The 25056-nt window shown below is 43.5% G+C and overlaps 1 protein-coding gene and 1 pseudogene across 1 annotated transcript in view; one reads left to right on the top strand and one right to left on the bottom strand.

Moving 5' to 3' along the window:
• Positions 1-7619, bottom strand: part of PIWIL4 (piwi like RNA-mediated gene silencing 4) — a 63233-nt gene extending 55614 nt beyond the window's left edge. Inside the window, exons 1-5 of the mRNA XM_077805506.1 lie at positions 7539-7619; positions 5952-6057; positions 5191-5316; positions 3161-3375; positions 1702-1823 (exon numbers count right to left, since the gene is read on the bottom strand). Of these exons, the coding sequence (XP_077661632.1) occupies positions 1702-1823; positions 3161-3375; positions 5191-5316; positions 5952-6057; positions 7539-7619 (650 nt within the window). The remainder of the gene's footprint in view (positions 1-1701; positions 1824-3160; positions 3376-5190; positions 5317-5951; positions 6058-7538) is intronic.
• Positions 7620-16578: 8959 nt separating this feature from the next.
• LOC144261114 (large ribosomal subunit protein mL49 pseudogene) lies at positions 16579-19691 on the top strand (annotated as a pseudogene).
• The last annotated feature ends 5365 nt before the right edge of the window (positions 19692-25056 follow it).

Genomic DNA, 25056 nt, shown 5'->3' with positions numbered 1-25056 from the left:
AAACACATAATATCTTTAATACCCAAAAAAGTACAAGTCTAATTTATTTATTAAGTAGAAATTTCACTTAATAGGAATAAGACATTCCAGACAATACATTCGAGGAAATAATTAATCTCATGGAATCAGATTAAATCATTCGGCCTTAAACATTTTGCCTTATAACACTAATCAGACATTTCTTTAATAATCTAGAAATATACTGCTTTGTATTCTATATCCCACTTCATGTCATAACTTCAGAGACAACAGTCCTTGAACATCTTAAAGTAACTACTTCAAACATAATACCAACCTTTTTTCTAAGTATCAGGAGAGTAACAAAACAGAATCCCACAAAAATACATGAACCACAGAAATAAATCAAAGTATTTTGTTTGCAGTCAAAAACAATACAAATTGGTCTAATTGAGAAAACATAGAACATACCAGTTTCGCAATAATTTGTTTACACACTTAACACTGTTTCTTATCTTAAGAGCTCAAAGATGCATCCATCTGAAAGGCTTTCCCATTCTGCTCGGACGCACATGAAGGAGAATATTTTATTAGAAGAGTAATGCTACCACACGTCTCCTGCAACTGTTCTCTTTAATATTTAGGTTAAAAGATACTGCATGCCTGAGCACAGTATGGTCCTAATTCTGCTCCTAATGAAGTTAATGAGAATTCTGTCAAGAACTTAAATAAAAGTAAGAAGCCATTTTGTTCCCTAGTTAGCATTTGGAAAGGTAACAAAACTTTGACACCGGATGAAATTCATGGCTCTGGAGAGGACCTGCACAAAACTGTACGCTTCATTTAAATACCACTTAAAACTTGGGTTAAAGACTTACAGACACGTAACGGTAAGTAGGAAATTGCGCAGGCCCACTCACAAGGGTGAATTTTATTCCAAAATAATTATCAGTTTTCTAAAGTGGGTAAGCTGCTCTTTTCTGACTTGACACTATGAATTATTACATGTCAGTTTGAACTGGTAAAAAGCTGGGTGATGGATACATCTGAGTTCAGGTTTGGTTTAAAAGCAACTAAGTAATACAACTGTTCCTTTATTTCAGGAGATCTCAAACACCAAATTAGCATCCAAATTAGTGCCAACACTGCACTGCACAAAATTCGTATTTGCATACACATTTATGTGCTAGGTAAACCATAATTACTTAATTTGTGTGTAAATATGGATGGGCACAATTTCTTCAGCTGTGTTTGAAAGTGTGGCCCTCTATGTCACAACCCATCAAAACATTTTTTTAAAAACCAATATGGAAACTCTTAACCCAAGGTTTACTTAGAATTATGTAAAGAGCTTTGCCCTTATTGACTTCTATTGAGAATGATTTTCACACAAGTAAAAAGACAGCACAGGAAATCTGTATAATATGTTTAATAGTCAACAGTCAAAATTCACTACTGGCTGAAGTGAAGCAGCTTCTCTGGAGTAAATGGTGTTGTGAGTGAAATTTATTTAAAAAAAATCTTTTCCATAACTACTTCTGGCAACAATTTTTTTTACTATGTACCAAACATCAAGAGATTTTCAACCCACATTTTTACAACCTGAACAATCGAAAAAAATCAGATGCTACTAGATATGCAACTTTTTAGAAGTTTAATTTTCACAAAGTTTTTGATAAAGCCATGTATTTATGCTCCAACTTTAACAGTTAATCTCAAACAAACACTTTCAAAATCACTTACTTTTTGAAGATGATATTGAAAAACTGAATGCACACAGGGGAACTTGATGCTAGCTGATTTGTTAGTGTAATGGTAATATTTACAGTCTCACCTCTTTTCGTTATACTCGATAATTCTGTAACCTAAGAAAAAATTCAAAACAGGTACATACAATATTCAGGCCACATCTTACCTTGAATATAGAATAGTAGTTGTAAAAGTCTAACTGCCCAAAAATGAATCCTATATTACTTTTCAGATAATTTGTCTTTTCATTGATTTTCTGGGATCAGGAAGTTAATATTCAGAACAAGGACTGCAACTAACGCAAAAATTAACTGGTCAGGCAGGCCTTCAATCAACATATCCAGAGCACTGTGTTTATTGGCATAATCATTACTCTCCCAAAGACAGAGCTTTCCTATCATGCAAAGATGACTGATGATTTAAAATTTATTTCTGTGCCAGAAAACTACTGCTACCGTATAACCCAGAAGAAGCTAAAGGGTTGTGGCATTTTCTTCCATAAACCCATCTAAACAGCTCCCTGGTTTACAAGTCTTCTCCCTCCCTCCCCCACCCCCGCCACTTACTCACCTTTTGTTCCAGTAATATGTTTCAAACTGCAGACTATTGAAACACTTGCAATATTACTAAAACACTTGAGACTGAGAAGTGCTTGTAAGGCCACCAAACACCGAGAAATATGACTAGAGTGCAATAGCAATTTTAATACGGTAAAGTGAAGCCAGTTCAGTGTGCTATGTGAAGCCCCAGAAAATAAAAAACTGTACATTATACTTCTGTCTTTTTCTACTTTTTAAAAACATATTGTATTTTCAAGCTTTGAAAAGTGTTAGATTGACAGCCCGGGAAACTGAAATCCTCTATTAGCTTAATAGATATAACAAACAGTTGAAATGGGAGCTATGCTCAATTAAAGACTGCCAAAATTTATGCATACATGCAGCACTAATGAAATGCAGGCACCTGTGGGTAGAAGGACAGAAGTCAGACAAGACAACCAGCATGTAAAACTCTACACATCAGAAGATGGTGGCCAGGGTAATTTTGGCCAAGGACATTGTTACAAATTCCAATCTCACAGGAAGTGCCATCTTTAGTGTCCTCACAAAGCAGACAAGCCTCATTTTTTGAAGATCCACATACACTAAAATGCATGGAATTCAATATATCTCCCTTGGAAGGATGATGAACTGAACTGATCTTGTTATTTCAATCTTAGTATTTAGCTCACTAGACCATCCTCTCCGGCAGTAGATGCTGCCAACACTAAACAAACTTCAGATAAGAGGAGATGGCTTGGTCACAAAATTATTTAAACTATTTTAAACAAATAAAACAAAAGGTTTTGGGGAGGGGATAGTTTCAGCTCTTTCATCCTGCCAACACAAAGGTCATAATTAAGATGACAGTGGCTTTGTGGTAATGCAACAGTGCACAAGACACTTATCTTCACCTGATTTTCCAGCTTTTGAGAAAGAAAAAGGATAGCTCCATCAAATACTTTGGCTCTTCCAAGAAGTTCAGTATGGCCATAAAGCAAAGCAAGGCGCAAGCGCCTTGATTCCAACTCTGGATTAAATGTTACATGGTATTGGTAAAGCTGCCATTCCCTGGGCAAACCTAAGCTATATAGGTTTGTGACCACTTTCACTGGAATTCCACTGAAGCCTGAAAGAGATAATAAGTTTATTTCTTTTAAGACAAATATTACTACCAAAAATATTTAAATCATGTTAAATAACTACAGGCAATACTTTGTTGCCCAGTAACCTTAAGAAACAACACAGAGATCTTTTTGACAAAAAAGTCATCAATAAACAAATACAAGTCAATCAAAATGAATGCCTTACCAACATCAAAACAAGTAGATGGAACACAATGTCTAATGAAAGATAAGATGATACAAATGGGCTGGCAAAAGTAATTTCCCACTGCCAACGTAGGTTATTTTACAAAAATACACTAAAGATTAGTTTATTTCTCCCAATTAACTATTTGATGGTGATTGCAAACATACCTGTCGAAAGAACTGAAGAAATGTAAGAAAATAATAATAATAAAGCTCCAAATAAATATGGTAAAATGGGCATTTTGTGTGTATGTATGTATGTATATATATAAAAAACAGCCTTTGATTTCTTATTCTGAAGGATCACGAAGACCAGACCTATGACCAATCACCAGGTTACACACAGAGAGATGCCCTAATGTGTACTGTTCTTGAGACATAACTAAGGAACCCTGCTGGTGTCAGCTTGTAAGGGTTAGGTCAGACTGCCCGCTCGTGGTCTCTCTCGCGCTCTCTCTCTCAAAAAAGCAGTTTTGTAAAACACTTATTACTACCATATTTTATATTCCAGACAAACCATGACACATATAAATGGGGTCACTGTACTTAAGCAGAGCAAGTTTGCTTTTAACTGCAAACCAAAACTGTTTTGCAGTATAAAAAAAACAGTACACCACCACAATGTAGCCGATTTTTTCTAAAATGTTCACTCATTCCAGTTATTCTTGCCCCTTTGAAATGCATGCTAATGTCTGACTAAGAAATAATACTGTGTAATTCTGTATCATGTTCCATCCAAGGATCTCAAAACACTTAAATATTAATGGATTAAGACAGACAATACCCTTGTGAAGTAGAGTGCTGTTATCCCCATTGTATAGATGGGGAGACTTAGGCATAGAAGGCTTTATAAGTACTTTACATAAAGTCACACAAACGTAAGTGGCAGATTCAGTAACAGAAGACAGATCTGACTCCCGGTCCTTTGTTACACCCATAAGATCACATTTCCACTTTAGTGGAATTTTGTGTTTAGCAGAGACTATATTTTTCTATGAAAAAATGAAATCAAATGCCCTATTTGTTTGATACACAACATACTTGATTTTGAACAATGTTGAAAGTCAATCTTTGAATCAGTTTCTAAATACTAATATTTCATTTAACAAATACAAGAGACACATTTATGCCACATTTTACTAGAGAAGACATGTTTATTCTATTTTTTTTTAAACTAAGAAAGATTTTCTCTGGTTAGATATATTAACCCCTTGGATTCAACAGATCAGGAGCGCCTGCCAGAAGAGCTAATGCAAAATGTATTATGTCATGTCAGAGAAGCTTAACTTCGGAAGCCAAGAAAGTTGAAATATATCATACAAGTAACACAAAGAGAATTTAGATGCCAAAAATTAGACATCTCTGAACATTCTCTTGACAACTTGAAACTCCTGGAAGGGGGTGAGGATATACTCTGAGGTAACAAGCACCGCAACTCCAAGTTAAGGGCTCTCAGCACTTTGTACATGCATAATTTCATGTTCCCATGTACTAACCAATTACTGTGGGCTTGCTGCTGAAACATATGGAGCTCTTGCAGCTCCCTGAAATCAATGGACTACTAGTACTCAGCACCTCCCCAAATCAGGCACTTAGAAGACAAGGCTAACCTGAAGGAAATGGAGTTACTCTACCTGTTTTACAGTCTTTCACATGTGCCATAGTTTCTCTAGTATTTAGTCCCAAATCTTGAAAGTTACATCGGGTCTTTCCCCCTCTCTCCAGCAGTGTGCATCCAGAATCCCCAGCAGAAAGGCCATCTTGAACAGAAATGTGGAAAGAACTGTAAAATGTATTCATTTTTGTAAATCCAGCAAAATAACCTAAGAATTCATAAATTTGGACACAGGTAGTTCTATAGCCTTCAGCCTATTAGCCTTCAATTTTTGTCATCCTAATAGCAAGAATTAGGTTATATAAATGGAATATGTTTAACTGGATTTTATTTGGACAGCAGCACATAAAATATGTAATAACGAGATGCAAAATCACTTTTTAATAACCAGAGCCTGAGCTACCACGATTGTCACAGCAGCATTAACAGCACCTTATTCTTAAAGTAGTTTAAAAAATAAATTCCTTTTTAAAGACAATGAATGTCAAGATGTTTTCACATTTTTATACAAGACTTGCAACTCATTTATGTCTTTATACTTCATTCTGTCTATAATTTCCTAATACATGTTAATACGTTCACTTAGAAAACAAGCTACTTTACAGTGGCTAATAATAATAAAATAATTACCTTATTATTAATATGTATTCTACTAGCACCAGGAGCCTCAGTCATGGACCAAGACTATTGTGCTATGCCCTGTACAAACAGAGAACAAATAGATAGTCCCTGCCTTCAAGAGCTTTCAAAGTAAAGTAATTAATGCAGTTGATCTCTTACATTGCTGAGTAAGTTTTGTTGTTTCCCTGAGGCCAGAGGAAGTTGAGGCTTCTTTCTCAGATTGCGAAGTCCTAACAGCTATGGGCTCGTCACTTCTCAAACAATCCTATGAGATATAGATAAGGGATGTCCGTAAGATGGAAAATGGCTTAGTTACAAAATACTTACTCGGTAGATGGCCCATTGTTGTAACAACATGATACATGTTTTCACAGAAGAGATGAAATTTCACTGCTGAAAGAATGTTCTCTGTGTATATAAATCTCCCCACTGTATTTTCCACTGAATGCATCCGATGAAGTGAGCTGTAGCTCACGAAAGCTTATGCTCAAATAAATTTGTTAGTCTCTAAGGTGCCACAAGTCCTCCTTTTCTTTTCACGTACAGCACAGGTGATACTGTAGAGAAATTTCAATGTTGCACAGAACAGACAAAGATAGCTATTACAGAATAGAAACATTACAGTATCCCCCAGCACATATTTAACTTTAAGCCTGTGCAGAAGTCCCCCATGCTTAAACAATTTCCTGATTAAGACAGACTGCTGAATCACAGCCTCAGTGAACTGAGATCATCTCATTCAGAGACCTGCTCAAACAGAAGCAACAGAAAGCCTCTGAGTCAACAGGAAGAGACAGGTACCAAACACTGGAAACAAATACAACCTGTCTACTACTTTAAAATTTTCAATTCAGGAACTCTAAGAGAATTCACCCTAAAAAACAGCATTCTTCAGGTTTTTCAAGGGATGTTAATAATAGTTCTTTTTCTTTCAGTATTTTTGTGACTACATGGATATTCTACTAGTTGAAAGAAAACAATTTTGGTGCTTAGTTTTGAATGGCAGATGTCACCCCTTCTTGATAAGGCAGGCCTTTTTCACCCATTCTCTATTATCAAAACTAAATGCAGAGTGGCATGACAGAAGGGGCACGTGGACAAATTATCCTGGGAGGACTATTAATTCCACCTTCAATGCAGGCCACAGTTTTGCAACGTTGGTTAAAACCAAGCAGTATTCATGGTACAATTTTGTAGTTTGTTTCCTTTAAGGTGGTTTACAAAGGAAAGCAGATAAACAGCACAAAAGTGTGAATATTTTTGTATTTCTTGCTATTAAAGGAAGTTACATTAGACTTTTTTTTTTATTTTGAATGTCAGCGATTAATCCAAAAAGATACATTAAGTCATATGAAGGAATGAAACGGTGCTGGCCCTGAATTTGCACTCAGTGTCAACAGCTACAAGAACCAGTCTCCACTCTCTGGCTCAGATCCTTATACCTCATACAAGGGTGACTGGGGGGCCACTGGGGAAGTGACACATTTTACCACCCCCACCACTCGGGGAAGGCAGGGGATGACGGCTGTCACGGAGGAGCGAGGCAAGGCGCCCCAGCAGTGTCCAGAGACCACCCTGGCGGTCAGGGGAGAGGAATGAACTTGAACAGACGGCACAGAACAGGGAGTCCGGGATCTGTCCCGGCCGGGGACCGCCCGTCACGCACCCAAGACCAGGCCCCCCCGAGGGGAGCACCGCACGCCGGGGCAGAGGGCACGGGGCACGTCACGGCCAGGCAGTACGCACCGGCCGCCGTGGGGAGCCGGGCTGCCCGGCGGCGCCCGGGAGGGCTTGTCCCCGCGCTCGCACCCGCGCACGCCCGGTCATGTCCCTCGCCGAGGCGCCACGCGCCGCCCTGCGAGCCGGAGACACACAGACACACAACGTGTGAAAGACGCTGCCTGGGGCGGGGCCGTTACACCACCGCGCGCCACCCCAACCGGCTGCTGCCAGGGGCCCGGGTCACCGCGTGGCCGGGCTGGGGCGGAACCGGCTCCGCGGGGACGGATGGGGTCTCGTGCGGGCTGGAGGGGCTACGACAGGGGGGCAGACACCGGGTCCGCCAGGCGGGGCGCCCGGAGACGCCTCAGGGCCTCGCCCTAGGAGCCGGTGGAGAACGGAGAGGCGGCTCCGCGCGCTCACCAACCCCGCCCGCAACTGCCCACGCGCTCCTCCGCACACACGTGACACTGCGGAAAGCCGCGCCCCCCCCCAGCGGCCCTACCTCGCCCGCTCTAGACTAGGCGCGCGTTCCCCTGCAAGCCACGCCCCTACCCACCCCTTGGTCCCCGTCAGTGATACCGCTGCGCGGGAGAGTTGCAGGCACGTGACACCTCCAGGGACTGGCTGATGCTAGGGTTGAGTAGCCCGCCTGGGGCAGGGCAGTGGGGCCTTCTCCATGTGGAGCCGACCCCACGGTCGGGATAGGGAGAGCCCTGGGTAGGTGGCAGCCACACAGAGCCGCTGCCGCCCAGGAAAGGCAGAGAGAGCCTCCCCTTGGAAAACTATACTGCAGGCACGTTTAGGACATGGGGTGGCAATACCAGGGCACATCATGACATCACAGCCCCGCCCCAGGGTGCAGTCTCACCACGAAGTCACAACTGACATGCAATGTCATGACAGAATTGCTTCATGACTGAGGTGTGATCTTGTGACAGTCACCTCACGATGCCATCACCTCGCCTTGCACCCAGACATGAACAGCTCATGCTTTCAGAAAAAAAGAAGCAAATAGATCCCAATACCTATGATGTATTTGTTATAAACATTTAGTATGCTAAGCAATGCAGCATATTTTTCCAGGCTCTTGTCAGTTTAATGTATAAGACATATACATACACATGCACATATCCTCTTGGTGTTCACCCAGTTACAGCGGGAAGGAGACGTGCTTCCTCTGGACATTTTTGCTCAGATCTTTTAATGAACCAATAAGGAGATGGCTTTTGTGGGCTCTAATACAGAATAGGCTACCAAATTAAGTTGCAAATTTAATCCTACACAAATCTCCCCACGTAGCCTAACATACTACAGTCATTTGTCAGGACTATCCTGAAGAGATTTCTTATCATCTCTGTTAGAGAAACGCTGTGTATTTCTCTGAAGTTCTCCAGGTTGTGCAGTGAAGATCAACAAGCACAAACATGTCTGCACATGCCAGTTCTTGTTTTGTTCAGGGCTTGTAATACCTGCTTGTGGCACACACTGAATTCCATGCACACTATGAGATGGACAGGTAAAACATTTGTGAGCTTTCCACTTCTATGACTTTAATGCTTCTAGGTTTTCCTTCATCAGAGACAACAGATTCTGGACATTTAGTAGACTTGCTTCCTTGGCTGCATTTTCTAACTCTAATCTTATTTAATCTTGGCATGGAACTGCACCTTAAATCAGCTTGGAAATTGTGTTAGTGCAGAGGTTCACTTGTTAAGCTGCGTTTCTGACCATGAGCACAAGACCCCAGTGCTCCTGGCTTTACACCATCTGCTGGTTACTGGATTGAGTTTAAGGTGGTGTAGTCATATCATAGCTAACACCTACCCTTTGGAGAGATCACCTTTCTTCCTGTGCCATCCTGCCACAGCTAGTCAGAGGGAATACCTAAACTGGAGCCCCCTTAGTTTGCAGAGTATTTTTTGTGAAGGGCTCTAGACTTTTAAATTCATTTTTCTCCATCTCCATCCAAAATAGCCTAAATCTGTTACCATTCAAGGCTCATTTTTCCTAGCCTTTTTGGGAAAGAGGGGTGAGCTGAGATCTGGGACAGGTGCATTGGGTGTAAGCAACTGTTACTGGTATGATGTTTTTCTTTTCTTCCTAGTTTCCAGCATCAGAACATACTGGGTCAGACCAAAGGTCCATCTAGCCCAGTATCCTATCTTCTGACAGTGGCCAATGCCAGGTGCCCCAGAGGGAATGAACAGAACAGGTAATCACCAAGGGATCCATCCCCTGTTGCCCATTCCCAGCTTCTGGCAAACAGAGGCTAGAGACACCATCCCTGTCCATCCTGGCTAATAGCCATTCATGGACCTATCCTCCATGAACGTATCTAGTTCTTTTTTGAACCCTGTTATAGTCTTGGCATTCACAACATCCTCTGGCAAGAAGTTCCACAGGCTGACTGTGTGTTGTATGAAAAAATACTTTCTTTTGTTTGTTTTAAACCTGCTGCTTATTAATTTCATTTGGTGACCCCTACTTCTTGTCTGCAGTCTGCGGGGTTTATTTTATTTCTGCATTCATTTACTATATTTTAATATATGTTAAAGGCACATACAGCCCTGAACAGATGCTTTTGTGCTTGTATCGATTTAAATAAATAAATTCTGCTGCTGGTGTACAAGCAAAATAAAATGTTTTCCAGGTAAAGGTAGTCAATATTTATGTGTATTCATGTACCTAAATTACATTATAATCTATGCAATTAATTGTGCCTACAGTTGCCTCCATTTAGAAGCATAATTACTTAATTGCACCAACAAATATTGGAGGTTGAGATTGAGATTTGGCTAAAAGAGCACTCAGGATGTTTGATTTCAGTCTCTGTAGCAGCATTTTCTAATAGCTTTCAGGAACACAGGTTGTCAGTGAACAGGGTTTTTTGTTTGCTTCATGTCTGACCTGGGTGGTGCATTGGAACAAATAACCCAGTGTTTAGATGAGCTTGAAACTTGGACGAGGGCCAACTCTCTGTGACTGAATGTGGAAAAAACTGAAATTATATGTGTGGTTTTTGAGAAGTAGCCAGAAGTGGTGGTGACGTTGAACCTGACTGAGGGAAGGCAATTACTGTTTGTAACAAAAGTGTATAGCTTAGGCGTATTACTAAATCCCGGGCTGCTTCTACAGGCCCAGGGAGCAGCTGTGGTTAAGAGTGTTTTTTCCGTCCACGTCTAGTAGGAAATGTATGTCCTTTCCTTTCCTATATGAACCTTTCCACAGTTATCTATGCTTTCTCACAGTGAGATTGGAATACTGTAATGCACTCTACATACTCACTAAAACACCTTAGATTAGAAACTGAAGCTAGTGCAGAATGTGATGACCTCAGGGCTGTCCTTACCCTTACGCAAAGTACGGAGCTGCATAGGGCACCAGGAAATTTGGGGCACCAAATTTCCTAGTGCCCTGCGCAGCTGCATGCTGCTCCAGCCCCTGCTCTGCCTCTTCCCCATGGCCTCCGCTCCACCCTCGCCTCTTCCCACTCCTGCCCCACCCCACCTCTTCTTGCCCCCACCCCGCCCCTTCCTGGCCTCTTCCCACCCCTGCTCTGCCCAAGCACCAGCCCCACTCCCCTGAGGACTAAAGCAGGGCCGGGCCTGCACTCACGGGCAGCGGGAAGTGCAGCGGCCCAGCCCCAGTTGCGACGCCGGTGAGTGCTGGGGGGTGGGTCCCTCCTACCCCCCAAGCCAGCCCAGCCCCCCGACCGTGGGGTCCTGGGGCCATCCCCTCACGGACCCTGCTCCCCACCCCCCGCCCCCTCCTAGAATAGCTAGGGACAGCCCTGGATGACCTGCACAAAAAGACAAGTTTCAGGCTGAGAGTGTGTTACACCACAATTCTAGTGGTCCCAGCCCAAGCCCTAACATCTACACTTCAATTTTATAGCACTGCAGCCTCGGCACCACGAGCCTGAGTCACTGACACAGGCCTGCCGTGGGTGCTTTACTGCAGTGCAGACATAGTCTGAGAGTCTGCCTCTCTCCTTGTGCAATACTGCCACAGTTAAAATCCATGAAAGTACTTGAGCTAGAGACCCTCAATATAAAAGGGAGGGGATTGCTGGCAAAGTATTCTCTTTGATTTGCCAGATGTGTTACGCTTCAGGACATTTTTTTCCTCACGCATTTAACAGTTGGGTTGAGGGTTTGAGAGGTCTGTTGCTTTCTGTGTAGTTTACGTTATCTTCTGGCACATATTTATTTTAGGTTGGAAAGAGCAGTTAACTCCTTTGAGATTTTACTGTGAAATTAAATTATATTAGGGTACCCAGGACATGGGATGGGCACCTAGTTATGTTTATATGAATTAGAGCAGTGGTGGGCAACCTGTGGCCCATCAGGGTAATCCACTGGCGGGCCGCAAGACAGTTTGTTTACATTGACTGTCCGCAGGCACGGCCACCCACAGCTCCAAGTGGCCATGGTTCACTTTCTGGAGCTCCCATGGGCCAGGAAGGGCGAACTGCAGCCATTGGGAGCTGTGGGCGGCCGTGCCTGCGGATGGTCAATGTAAACAAACTGTATCGCAGGTTGCCCATCACTAAATTAGAGTAACTCAATAAATAGCTAAATAAATACTGAGTGTAACCTTGCCCTTAATTTATGCTCACTTGTAAGACTCTGGCCTTTAAGAATCTGGCCTAGAATGTGTGGTTGTGTGGCTGGCCTCACCTAACTGTTCTCCTTTAGCTTGACAGCAGAGGTTGCCACAATGTAGCCTTATGGAGCCAAATTCAGCTCACAGTGTCTTTAATGTGGCACTGGCATCTGAAAAAAACTATGCATACCAAAGGAACTGGGAGAAAGATGGGGCATGATGAGATGATATTTGTCACACAGGCCACACCTATGTAGTAAAGAAACAGGAGACTGTGGTCTGATTTATTCAAGGCAAATTAGATATGAATCTTGGGCTCTTGGCAAGTTGCCAAAGCCAATGTGACAAAGTTTGAACTTCCTTGTTCCACGGATTTGGAGGAAAAGTCCCCGGACACCTTGCAAGAACTTCATACAGAATCATATAGTTCCTGTGAGAGTAGTGTGATGGGTTTGGTCATAGGGACCCCCTTGGGACTGTGACCTGACATGCTGGAATTACCGCTGAGCCCGTTTTCCCTGCCAGCTTGGGACTCCAGAACCTGGCCTTGTTGAGCCAGAGATGCTTGCCTTCTGCAACACAGACCGAGGTCTGGTCCATGCCCCCAAAGCTGCAGACTTTAACCCAAAACTGCTCAGCAGGTCACCTATCCAAACCCCAAATAAATCCATTTTACTCTGTATAAAGCTTGTTAGTGTTAGTCTGTATCCACAAAAACAACAAGAAGTCTGGTGGCACCTTAAAGTCTAACAGATTTATTAGATCTGTTAGTCTTTAAGGTGCCACTGGACTTCTTGTTGTTTTTACTCATAAGCATATTTCCATAAAACATGTGGTACTGTCACAGGTAGCCATTTACACTTCAAGCTTATATTTAAGGTCTACAACCCCACAATATTTTTTTTCATAATACAAAATCATACATTCAAGTGATTATACAGTAGAACTTCAGAGTTATGAACACCAGAGTTACAAACTGACCGCTCAACCGCACACCTCATTTGGAACTGAAAGTACGCAATCAGGCAGGAGCACAGACCAAAAAAAATAAAAAAGCAAATACAGTACGCTACTGTGGTAAATACATACTATTAAAAAGAAAGGGAAAGTTTAAAAAAAAATGTTTGACAAGGTAAGAAAACTTTCTCTGTTTGTTTAATTTAAATTAAGATGGTTAAAAGTAATGTTTTTCTCTCCATAGTAAAGTTTCAAAGCTGTATTAAGACAATGTTCAGTTGTAAACTTTCAAAAGAACAACCATAATGTTTTGTTCAGAGTTACAGACAACCTCCATGCCCAAGGTGTTCATAACTCTGAGGTTCACCCGTAGCTTGAAAACTTATTTTTATCTGATTAAAGCCTTCTTAAAAGGTCCTTGTTGGATAAGATTTGAGAGACATTGCACCCAAAATAAGGGATTTCCCTTAAAATACAGAATAAGTGGTCTTATTAGTTCTTGCACATAGTACCAGGGTCTTGATGCAGTACAGTCTGCTGTAATAGAGACCACATGCACCGTTTTCCAATGTGCATGGGGGTGCTCGATCCCCGGCTCTGCCTCAGGCCTCAGCCCCGCTCCACCCCTTCCTCCAAATCCCCATCCCTGCCCTGCCTCTTCCTGCCCCCACTCTGCCTCCACACCACCTCTTCCCACACCTGCTTCACCCCCACCCTGCCTCTTCCCGCCCCATTCCACCCCCTCCCTTGAGTGCCCTGCCCTCGCTCCTCCGCAGTGCCTCCTGCACGCGGCGAAACAGCTGATCATGGCTGGTGGGAGGCTCAGGGACGGAGGGGGAGGTACTAATCAGTAGGGCCCACCAGTGGGTAGGAGGCACTGGAGGGGAGCTGATCGGGGGCTGACAGTGGGTGCTCAGCGCCCACCATTTTTTCCCCATGGTGCTCCAGCCCCAGAGCACCCACAGAGTTGGCAGTTATGGTAGAGACCACTGCAAAGTGAAATCTATGCAGAGAAGATTTTATGAGGTTCTGCATGAAGCACACAAAGGAATACATATCGAGCCGTAATATTATTGCTTGCCATTTCCTGCACTGTATATTCTGTAATCTTCATGTCTGCGAAGATCAAAGCAATTAAAATGTACTTTATCACAGTGCAAAGTACATAAATCTGAGGGTAAGTATCTCCTACGCAAAGGCTGTATGTGAAAAAGAACAGTATGACCTTTATTTCAGTGTTCCCTTTCAAACCAAACATGTCAGCTGGTTCACTGTACTTAGTACTGTACCAGTTCTTTAAAAAAATATGAATGAACTGGATCATTCGTGATCACGACTGTACTGTGGCTGGATTAGACAAATACAGTACCACCTATGATTATGATGATATGTAAAAATGGGCTGGGGATTTTCCCCAGGTTTTTTGGTTAGTCAGAAATGAATGGATGCGTTTAACTGAACCGAATCAAGCTTAATTCTAGAATGTTTGCAGCAAGGAAGAGCTCCTGTACCCAGCAAAGAGGCTTAGTTAAAACATCACAGCACAGAGAATTCTCTCTCTGAGGCAAAATCCAGGGGATTATAAAACACAGAAGCTTATCTGAAGGATAAGTGAGAGCTCCAGCAAGTACTTCAGATTAATAGTGTTGTCACACAGTTTATCCAGGCAGAAGTCAGAAGAGTCAGACAGTTTTAAAGGAGCACTCCTCTTCTTTTATTTGTATGTACTACTGTGGTCCCTTCTCAGTGCTTCTGTAGAGTTTGTTATCTGCAGCTCTCTTCAGAATACTTTATGAACATTAAACTAGGGTTGTTGATTAATCACAGTTAACTCATGCAATTAACTCAAAACAATCATGATTAAAAAAATTAATCATGATAAATTGCAGTTTTAATCACACTGTTAAACAATAGAATACCAATTGAAATGTATTAAATATTTTGGATGTTTTTGTACCTTTTCAAATATATTGATTTAAATTACAATAACAGAATACAAAGTGTATAGTGCTCACTTTATATTATTTTTATTACAAATATTTTCATTGTAAAAATGATAAACAAAAATAGTATTTTTCAATTCACCTCATACAAGTACCATAGTGCAATCTCTTTGTCGTGAAAGTACAACTTACAAATGTAGATTTTTTTTCTTACATAACTGCACTCAAAAACAATGTAAAACTTTGGAGCCTACGAGTCCACTAAGTCATATCTCTTGTTTAGCCAATTGCTAAAACAAAGTTTGTTTACATTTACGAGCGCTAATGAGGCCGCTTCTTATTTACAATGTCACCAGAAAGTGAAAACAGGCATTTGCATGGCACTTCTGTAGCAGGCACTGCAAAGTATTTACATGTCAGATATGCTATATATTTGTAGGCCCCTTCATGCTTCAGACACCATTCCAGAGGACTTGTATTAGGTGAACTGAAAAATAAATATAGAGTGAGCACTGTACACTTTGTATTCTGTTTCAGAGTAACAGCCGTGTTAGTCTGTATTCGCAAAAAGAAAAGGAGCACTTGTGGCACCTTAGAGACTAACCAATTTATTTGAGCATGAGCTTTCGTGAGCTACAGCTCACTTCATCGGATGCATACCCGATGAAGTGAGCAGTAGCTCACGAAAGCTCATGCTCAAATAAATTGGTTAGTCTCTAAGGTGCCACAAGTGCTCCTTTTCTTTTTGTATTCTGTGTTTTAATCGAAAACAATATATTTGAAAATGTAGAAAACATCCAAAAATATTTAAAGGTATTCTTCTATTGTTTAATCGTGCAATTAATTGTGATTAATTTTTTTAATCGCCTGACAGCCCTTCATTAAACCATTATTTCTCACAACACCTCTAGGAAGTAGATTAATATTATTGTGCTTATTGCTCCTTTTACAAACTGAGGGCTCAACTGTGGCTTTGCCATGAGCCCTGCATTAGTGGCAAGTGAATCATTGCACTGCCCCAGGAGCAGCCCAAGAGGGAGACTCTGATTCAGGAAGTCATAATCTCCCTCCCAGTCCCCACACTGCTCCAGAGAAGGGATATGCAGCACTAGGCCTATACCTGGTGCAGCATAGAGGTAGCAGCGGAACTGCACTGCCAGGTGCATTGGGTGGGGGGTGGGGCACAGTGCTCCCCTGCTCACCTACACAGGGAGGGGATGTAAGGTCTCTGTGGAGTCTGTGTCCCTTCCCATACTGCTACCCAGGATGTGGGTAGTATACCCACTCCTGCTCTGCCACATAGCCTGGGCCATGATTAAGTCTGGAGAAACTAAGGGAAAGAAAGATTTAGTGCCTTACTCAAAGTCACATAGCAGAACAGTGGTAATCCCCAATCCCCTGCTCTAATTGCTACACCACACCTTTATTCATTGAATCATAGAAATGTAGGGGTAGAAGGGACCTTGAGAGGTCACCTCGTCCATCCCCCTCATGCTGAGGCAGGACCTAGATCATCCCTAAAAGATATTTGTCTAATCTGTTCTTAAAAACCTCCAACGATGGGGATTCCACAGCCTTCCTTGGTAATCTATTCCACTGCTTAACTATCCTTATAGTTAGAAAGCTTTTCCTAATATCTAACTTAAATCTCCCTTACTGCAGATTAAACAGTACCTATGATTATGATGATATGGAGACATGGGAAACAATTGATCACCACCCTTTTTATAAAAAGAACAGGAGTACTTGTGGTCTTTTTGTGGATACAGACTAACACGGCTGCTACTCTGAAGCCTATCCTTTTTATAATAGCCCTTAACATATTTGAAGACTGTTACCAGGTCCCCTCTCAGTTTTCTTTTTTCAAGACTAAATATGACCAGTTTTTTTAATCTTTTGTCATAGGTCAGGTTTACTAAACCTTTATCATTTTTATTGGACTCTACAATTTATCCTTCTCTTTCTTAAGTGTGGCGCTCAAAACTCAGCAGTGCTGAGTAGTGCAGAACAATTACTTCCAGTGTCTTACCTATGACAGTCCTGTTAATTCACCCCAGAATTATATTTTCCTTTTTCACAACTGCATCACATTGTTGGCTCATATTGAATTTGTGATCCACTATAACCCCCAGATCCTTTTCTGCAGTATTACTGCCTAGCCAGTTATTCCCCATTTTTATTTATGCATTTGCTTGTTCCTTTCTAAGTGTTGTACTCTGCACTTGTCTTTATTGAATTTCATCTTATTGATTTCAGGCCAATTCTCCAGTTTATCAAGATCATTTTTAATTCTAATTCTATCCTCCTGTCATCTGACTATCCTCCTTTAATTTAGGAGAATGACTCATATATAGAACACGAACTAAGTCTCCAATCTTGCAATAAACTCCATGCAGATGTGCAGAGTTCTGCTTGCATAGAACTTATTGCAGGGTCAGGATCCAACCCACTGACTACATGGGGGAAACAGTAACTGACTGTACAAAAACTGGTCCTCTAAAATACACAAAGTGAACAAACTGAAAAACAGAGAAAAATCATTATTTTCTTTAATCTCTTCCAGTTCTAATCACCTCAGATGTCACTGAGGTGGCAAAATTATTTCAGACAAAAAAGAGTGAATTTTAAGTTGATTGTACCCCTTCAAACCCTCTTGCAATTGGCTCAGTCCTGTAGCATAATTGGGTCTTGCTCTGTATCGTGGGGGAAGCACGCCCCATCCCCTTTTGGGGCTGGGTGAGGGTTGTTATATCCTTGCAGCTAAGTCTGTGCAACCACTCTTTTTCTCAGGGTACTATGGCATAGGGGTAAAAGTCAATATGGCTGCCCTCTCTCAGGGCTGCATGGCCCAACAGCCAGAGTCAATATGGCTGCTCTCTCCCTCAGAGTTGTGTGGTCTAGTGGCCAGCCAGGGGAAGTGGAGTAGGCCACCATTTAGGGATGGGTGGTGACTTGGGCGGGGGACCTGGGCCCTCCCTTCTCCCCTGAGTCCCAGCCCAGGGCCCTATCAATGGCAAGCGTGCTCGCCACTGAGTCAGCAGGGATCCAACCAAAACACACTGATGCCACCCAGCACAATGACTAGTCTCCCTGGGCTACTTCTTACCCTGTCCCTGGTGCAGTGGTCCAGGTGTCTCCAGGGTCTCTGGGCTTCTTGGCCTGTGCAGCTCACAGCAGCTCTGACACTCCTTGGGCATCTGCCTGGGTCTCAGCGCCTCTGGCTTCCACAGCCTGGAGCCTCAGCAGTTCCCAGGCTGGAGCCTACAATATACATCCTCCCCCCTCAGCCCTGAATGAGCTGGGCTGCTCCCTTTTATACCTAGTCTCCAGCTGGAGCATGCCCAGAAAGGCCAACGGGGTGTGGCCTCTTCGGCCCAAATTGTAGCGTTAACCCCTGCTGTTTCAGTGCAGGGCAAGCGCACCCTGTAACAGTCTGTGACTGAGGCTCAAGGCCAGCCTTAGAGATGGGCGATCAGAGCAGTTGGCCTGACTGTCAACTTCCAGGGGCACCAGATCGACATTTGGGGGGTAGGGGAGAAGAAGTGCCAAATTGTTTTGTTTTGTTTGCTCGGCTGCTTGGGGAGCACCAAAAACGTTTTCTGTCCCTGGCAGCAAAACACATAGGGCTGGCCCTTCTTGGGCTCCTAGGTGAATTAATAAATACATACCTTAGGTATACTTTTAAAAGCAGAGAATGAAATGGCCAGAATTTGCCAAGAGGATTTAAAGTTCTATGATTATATTTCAGGCTTCAGAGTAACAGCCGTGTTAGTCTGTATTCGCAAAAAGAAAAGGAGTACTTGTGGCACCTTAGAGACTAACCAATTTATTTGAGCATGAGCTTTCATGCTCAAATAAATTGGTTAGTCTCTAAGGTGCCACAAGTACTCCTTTTCTTTTTATGATTATATTGATCAGGAAAGATACCCTCTTTTTTCCTGACCAGGACTTTAGAACAGCTCAAATAAAGATACCCTCTCAGATCTCCATCCCGTGTTTTAAAAAAGACCCTATGCAGGCTGAGCAAGGACATCCAACAGTTTTAGTTAAGTTTCCTATAGTGGTCCCAGCCGGACGCAGCAGCAAGATGACGCAACCATGGCCCTAACAGAGCTGAGGAGGCGGCCAGGTGGCATGTGGGGCACGGGGGCTCAGTGGTTGCTGCAGAGCCAATCCTGGGAAAAACCTGAGACCCGTGACCCTCATTATCCCGGGACTGTGGAATCCACTGAAGAGTATTTGTGGAGAGATTCATTCCACCCACCAAAAATCCTGCTTCCCCCAAACACGACCAGTACCCCACCCTGTCTGGCTGGAGAGCGCCATCAGATACTCCACTTGCCCTTCCTTACTTTGTGAGATGTCCCCACATGCACAACGTTCCAGTCTATAAGGAGAGCGCCATCAGATACTCCACTTGCCCTTCCTTACTTTGTGAGATGTCCCCACATGCACAACGTTCCAGTCTATAAGGACATTACCAGTGGCAACAGGAGGATGACTCTCATCAGGAAAATCGAAGGACATATCTGGGCCCTGGAGGAGGAAGTTCTTCACTCAGCTTTCTGGAAAACCACCACCTATTCAAATCAACGAAGTCACTGGCAGCATCCATATCATGGGCTATTTTGACAATGAATTGAAAGAGTGTTTGTTGAACAAGGGGTTTTAAATAAACCAACTATCCCGTTTTCTTTGTGCTGATTCATGCTATCTGTCCCTTTCTGAGGAGGGTGTGTTTTCTTGCTCATAGCTATTCTAGACCCAGATGAACCAGTCTTACGATTTATGTAACAGCAGCAAGGAACCACAGGGGCACAACAAGGTTCCAGTAACATCAGTGATGAGCTGCCAAAATCTTAACAACAGGTTCCCTCCTCACCCCACGAGGGGGTCGTTGCCCACCCCCGCCCCCCGGGACTCCTGCCCCATCCAACCCCCCCCGGACCTCTGCCCCATCCACCCCCTCCCCTGTCCCCTGACTGCCCCCAGAACTGGGCAGGAGGGTCTCGTTGGCCAATGTAGTGGGTGTCCACCCCTAAGAGCCAGAGGCACCTCCCGGGGGGCGAGGTGGGGAGTCCCGGAGGTGCTTACCTGGGGCAGCTCCCAGGAAGCATCCGGCAAGTCCCTCTGGCTCCTAGGGGCGGGGGAGTGTAGCTGGGGGGGAGCAGGGGGAGCGGCCGCTCCCCCACTGATCACATCAAAAGTGGCGCCTTAGGCGCCGACTCCCTGGGTGCTCCGGGGCTGGAGCACCCACAGGGAAAATTTGGTGGGTGCAGAGCCCCCCCTCCCGGTTACCTGCTGCGCCGCAGGTGGTCATCCTCGTGCCCCTCCCACCCCAGCTCACCTCCGCCTCTCTGGGCCTGAGCAGGAAGCCGCGGCCTGCTTCTCAGCCTGCCCTGGCTTCCCGTGCAAACCTCTGATTCGTGGGAAGCCTGGGGGGGCGGAGAAGCAGGGTGGGGTGGCGCATTCAGGGGAGGAGGCAGAGCGGAGGTGAGCTGGGGGTGGGGTGGGGTGGGGAGCTGCCGGTGGTGCTCTGCACCCACCACATTTTCCCCTTGGGTGCTCCAGGGCTGGAGCACCCATGGAGTTGGTACCTAAGGCGCCACTTTTGGCGGGTTAAATTTAGAAGCCCTTTTAGAACCGGTTGTCCCTCGTGGAACAACCGGTTCTAAAAGGGCTTCTAAATTTAACAACCGGTTCTAGCGAATCGGAGCGAACTGGCTCCAGCTCACCCCTGAGTAACATCCATATTACGCCCCATCTAGAGAAGGGGGAAGTGTCCACATAATGTCCTATTAGCACAATGCTTTTTGCCAAGAGAAGGAGCTATACTATGACACCCACGTGAAAGTGAACAAAACTCCATCCTCTGCTGCGCTGAAGGACAAGGTCTGATTAATTGCACGTTTATTTACACCACATGAAATGTGCAGGAAAAGTTTACAAAATGACCCTTCCCTGCATGACTGTTGCAATAAAGTTAATAAAAAAGAAAACTACACCAAAGCTGGGTGCATTCATTAAAGCCACTAGATCTTTCCCTTCATTCTGAGTCTCAGTTAAATGCTCCGAATAGGACATATCTGGATTTGTTTTCTTTTTTCAGAGTGGATTACTATTTGTGAAGCCGGACAAATTGACAGCCTTGAAAACTTAAGTTCTCTGTATCCCCACAGAACAGATATAGCACAGGCTGCAAGTTTCACCAAATGTCCCACCCATCTGGTAACACCAGGGTGGGAGGGCTGGGGCAGATGACAACACATCATCATCATCATGTTCCTATTAGGCCTCTGGCGTTTAGGACAGTGACGAAGCTCCTCCACGCCTGTCTGTTTCTGGCGTGTCTTTCAATAGTTCCCCAGCTATGCCCCAGGTTTTTCAGCTCGGCTTCTACAGCTCTTCGCCATGTTGTTTTTGCGTGGCCTCGTTTTCACTTGCCTTCAGGTGTCCATTGTGATCAACACTAAAGTTGAAATAGAAGCTTTTGATGACTTTGATTATACGGAAAGGAATTCCATATGCCTACAGAATGTGCCATAGGCTGGTGCTGTGAATGCTATCAAAAGCCTTCTCAAAATCTATGAAATTTATGTAGAGTTGCCATTGCCATTCTAAGCACTGTTCTACTATGTTTCAAAGTGTTAAAATCTGATCTGTGCATCCACACCTTTTCCAAAAACCAGCTTGCTTTTTTCTGAGAACGCTATAAGCTGCCTCTGATATACGCTGAATACGTATCCTACACAATACGTTGCTTGGCACAGATAAAAGTGTGATACCACGCCAGTTATTACAATCACTGAGAGTTCCTCATCTCTTTGCGAACAGGGACCGCTAACAGGGAGTTTGGAAGGGGAGTGGGAAGAGGGCGAGGTACACTTGCCATTCTTTAAAACCTTTAAACTAAACTATAATCAAAACTTCTTGATTTAAACAAAATCCCTATCATTAACCTAGGTAACTGTAGGAGAAAATGCAGGCAGAAGCCCAGCAGCAGAGTGTGGGCTATCCTGTTTATTGCACTTAGTGTAGCATGTATGATTACCTGTCCTGTGGGCGGGTGGTGTATGTGTGCATTCAGTGCAAGGAGCTCCTGGCCCTCAGAGACCGTGTACAGGCTTTGGAGGACAGGGTGGCGGAACTGGAGGAGCTAAGGGAGGCAGAGAGGTATGTTGATGAGGCTTTCTGGGACACTGTAGATTTGCCCCACCTCCAGTCAGACAGCCCCTGCACTGTTAAGGAGGATGAAAGACCCAGAGAAGGAGAGCAGTCAACGGGAACAGAGGGAAACCTTCCCATAGTTGGGACCCTCCTTCCAGATGATGATGGAGTATCCTCTTGCACTGAGGTTACCTCTCCGGGGAAGGGAACTCCAGTCATTAGGAAAAGGCAGGTGTTAGTAATGGGAGAGTCGATCATTAGAAACATACATACCTGGGTTTGTGATGACCGGGAGAACCGTACGGTGACTTGCCTGCCTGGTGCGAAGGTTGCGGATCTCTCGAGGCATCTAGATAGACTTATGTGTAGTGCTGGGGAGGAGCCGGTGGTCGTGGTACATGTAGGTACCAATGACGTAGGGGAGGGTAGGAGAGACGTCCTGGAGACTAAATTTAGGTTGCTAGGAAAGAGACTGAAATCCAGGAGCTCTGTGCTGGCATTCTCAGAAATGCTTCCAGTTCCACCCGCAGGGCCAGGTGGGCAGGCAGAGCTTCAGAGTCTCAATGCGTGGATGAGACGATGGTGTAGAGAAGAGAGCTTTCGATTTATTAGAAACTGGGGAAACTTTTGGGATGGGGGAGCCTATACAGGAAGGATGGGCTCCACCTAAACCAAAGTGGATCCAGACTGCTGGCACTTAACATTAAAAAAGTTGCAGAGCAGTTTTTAAACTAAGAGATGGGGGCGGGAAGCCGATTGCTGCAGAGGCGCATGTGGCTCGGACAGAGACTTCTCTTAGAGGAGAGTCTATTGATAGAGATTCTCTAGGTTTTAGTCGTGAGGAGGGGATGAAAGAGGATAAAGTATGGGCCAGATCAGATGAGAAACATTCAGATAAAGAATCTGACACATCAGAAAAGGGCAGACAAATAAACAGTGACAAGTTTTTAAAGTGCTTGTACACAAATGCTAGAAGTCTAAATAATAAGATGCGTGAACTAGAGTGCCTTGTGTTCAAGGAGCATATTGATATAATAGGAATCACAGAAACCTGGTGGAGTGAGGACAATCAATGGGACACAATCATTCCAGGGTACAAAATATATCAGAAGGACAGAACAGGTCGGGGGGCGGGGGCAGGAAGGAGTGGCGCTATATGTGAAAGAAAATGTAGAATCAAATGAAATAAAAATCTTAAGTGAATCCACATGTTCCATAGAATCTCTATAGATAGTAATTCCATGCTCTAATAATATAACAGTAGGGATCTATTATCGACCACCTGACCAGGACAGTGATAGAGATGATGAAATGCTAAGGGAGATTAGAGAGGCTATCAAAATAAAAAACTCAATAATAGTGGGGGATTTCAATTATCCCCATACTGAATGGGTACATGTCACCTCAGGACGAAATGCAGAGACAAAATTTCTTGATACTTTAAATGTCTGCTTCTTGGAGCAGCTGGTACAGGAACCCACAAGGGGAGAGGCAACTCTCGATCTAGTCCTGAGTGGAGCACAGGATCTGGTCCAAGAGGTAACAATGACAGGACCGCTTGGAAACAGTGACCATAATATAATAACATGTAACATTCCTGTGGTGAGAAGAACACCTCAACAGCCCAACACTGGCATTTAATTTCAGAAAGGGGAAGTATGCAAAAATGAGGTTAGTTAAACAGAAATTAAAAGGTACAGTGACTAGAGTGAAATCCCTGCAAGCTGCATGGACACTTTTCAAAGACACCATAATAGAGGCTCAACTTAAATGTATACCCCAAATTAAAAAACACAGTAAAAGAACTAAAAAAGAGCCACCGTGGCTTAACAACCATGTAAAAGAAGCAGTGAGAGATAAAAAGGAATCTTTAAAAAAGTGGAAGTCAAATCCTAGTGAGGTAAATAGAAAGGAGCATAAACACTGCCAAATTAAGCGTAAAAATGTAATAAGAAAAGCCAAAAAGGAGTTTGAAGAACAGCTAGCCAAAAACTCAAAAGGTAATAACAAAATGTTTTTAAGTGCATCAGAAGCAGGAAGCCTGCTAAACAAACAGTGGGTCCCCTGGATGATCGAGATACAAAAGGAGCACTTAAAGACAATGAAGTCATCGCGGAGAAACTAAATGAATTCTTTGCTTCAGTCTTGATGGCTGAGGATGTTAGGGAGATTCCCAAACCTGAGCCGTATTTTGTAGGTGACAAATCTGAGGAATTGTCACAGATTGAAGTGTCACTAGAGGAGGTTTTGGAATTAATTGAGAAACTTAACAGTAACAAGTCACCAGGACCAGATGCCATTCACCCAAGAGTTCTGAAAGAACTCAAATGTGAAATTGTGAAACTATTAACTATGGTTTGTAACCTGTCCTTTAAATCAGCTACTGTACCCAATGACTGGAAGATAGCTAATGTAACGCCAATATGTAAGAAGGGCTCTGGAGGTGATCCTGGCAATTACAGACCAGTAAGTCTAACGTCAGTACTGGGCAAATTAGTTGAAAAAATAGTAAAGAATAAAATTGTCAGACACATAGAAGAACATAAATTGTTACACAAAAGTCAACATGGTTTCTGTAAAGGGAGATCGTGTTTTACTAATCTATTAGAGTTCTTTGAGGGGGTCAACAAACATGTGGACAAGGGGGATCCAGTGGACATAGTGTACTTAGATTTTCAGAAAGCCTTTGACAAGGTCCCTCTCCAAAGGCTCTTACGTAAATTAAATTGTCATGGGATAAGAGGGAAAATTCTTTCATAGATTGAGAACTGGTTAAATGACAGGGAACAAAGGGTAGGAATAAATGGTAAATTTTCAGAATGGAGAGGGGTAACTAGTGGTGTTCCCGAAGGGTCAGTCCTGGAACCAAT

Source organism: Eretmochelys imbricata, chromosome 1 (assembly GCF_965152235.1).
Source record: "Eretmochelys imbricata isolate rEreImb1 chromosome 1, rEreImb1.hap1, whole genome shotgun sequence".
NCBI lineage: Eukaryota > Metazoa > Chordata > Testudines > Cheloniidae > Eretmochelys > Eretmochelys imbricata.
Note: the sequence above shows the minus strand (reverse complement) of the source record. Positions and strands in the feature narration are given on the sequence as shown.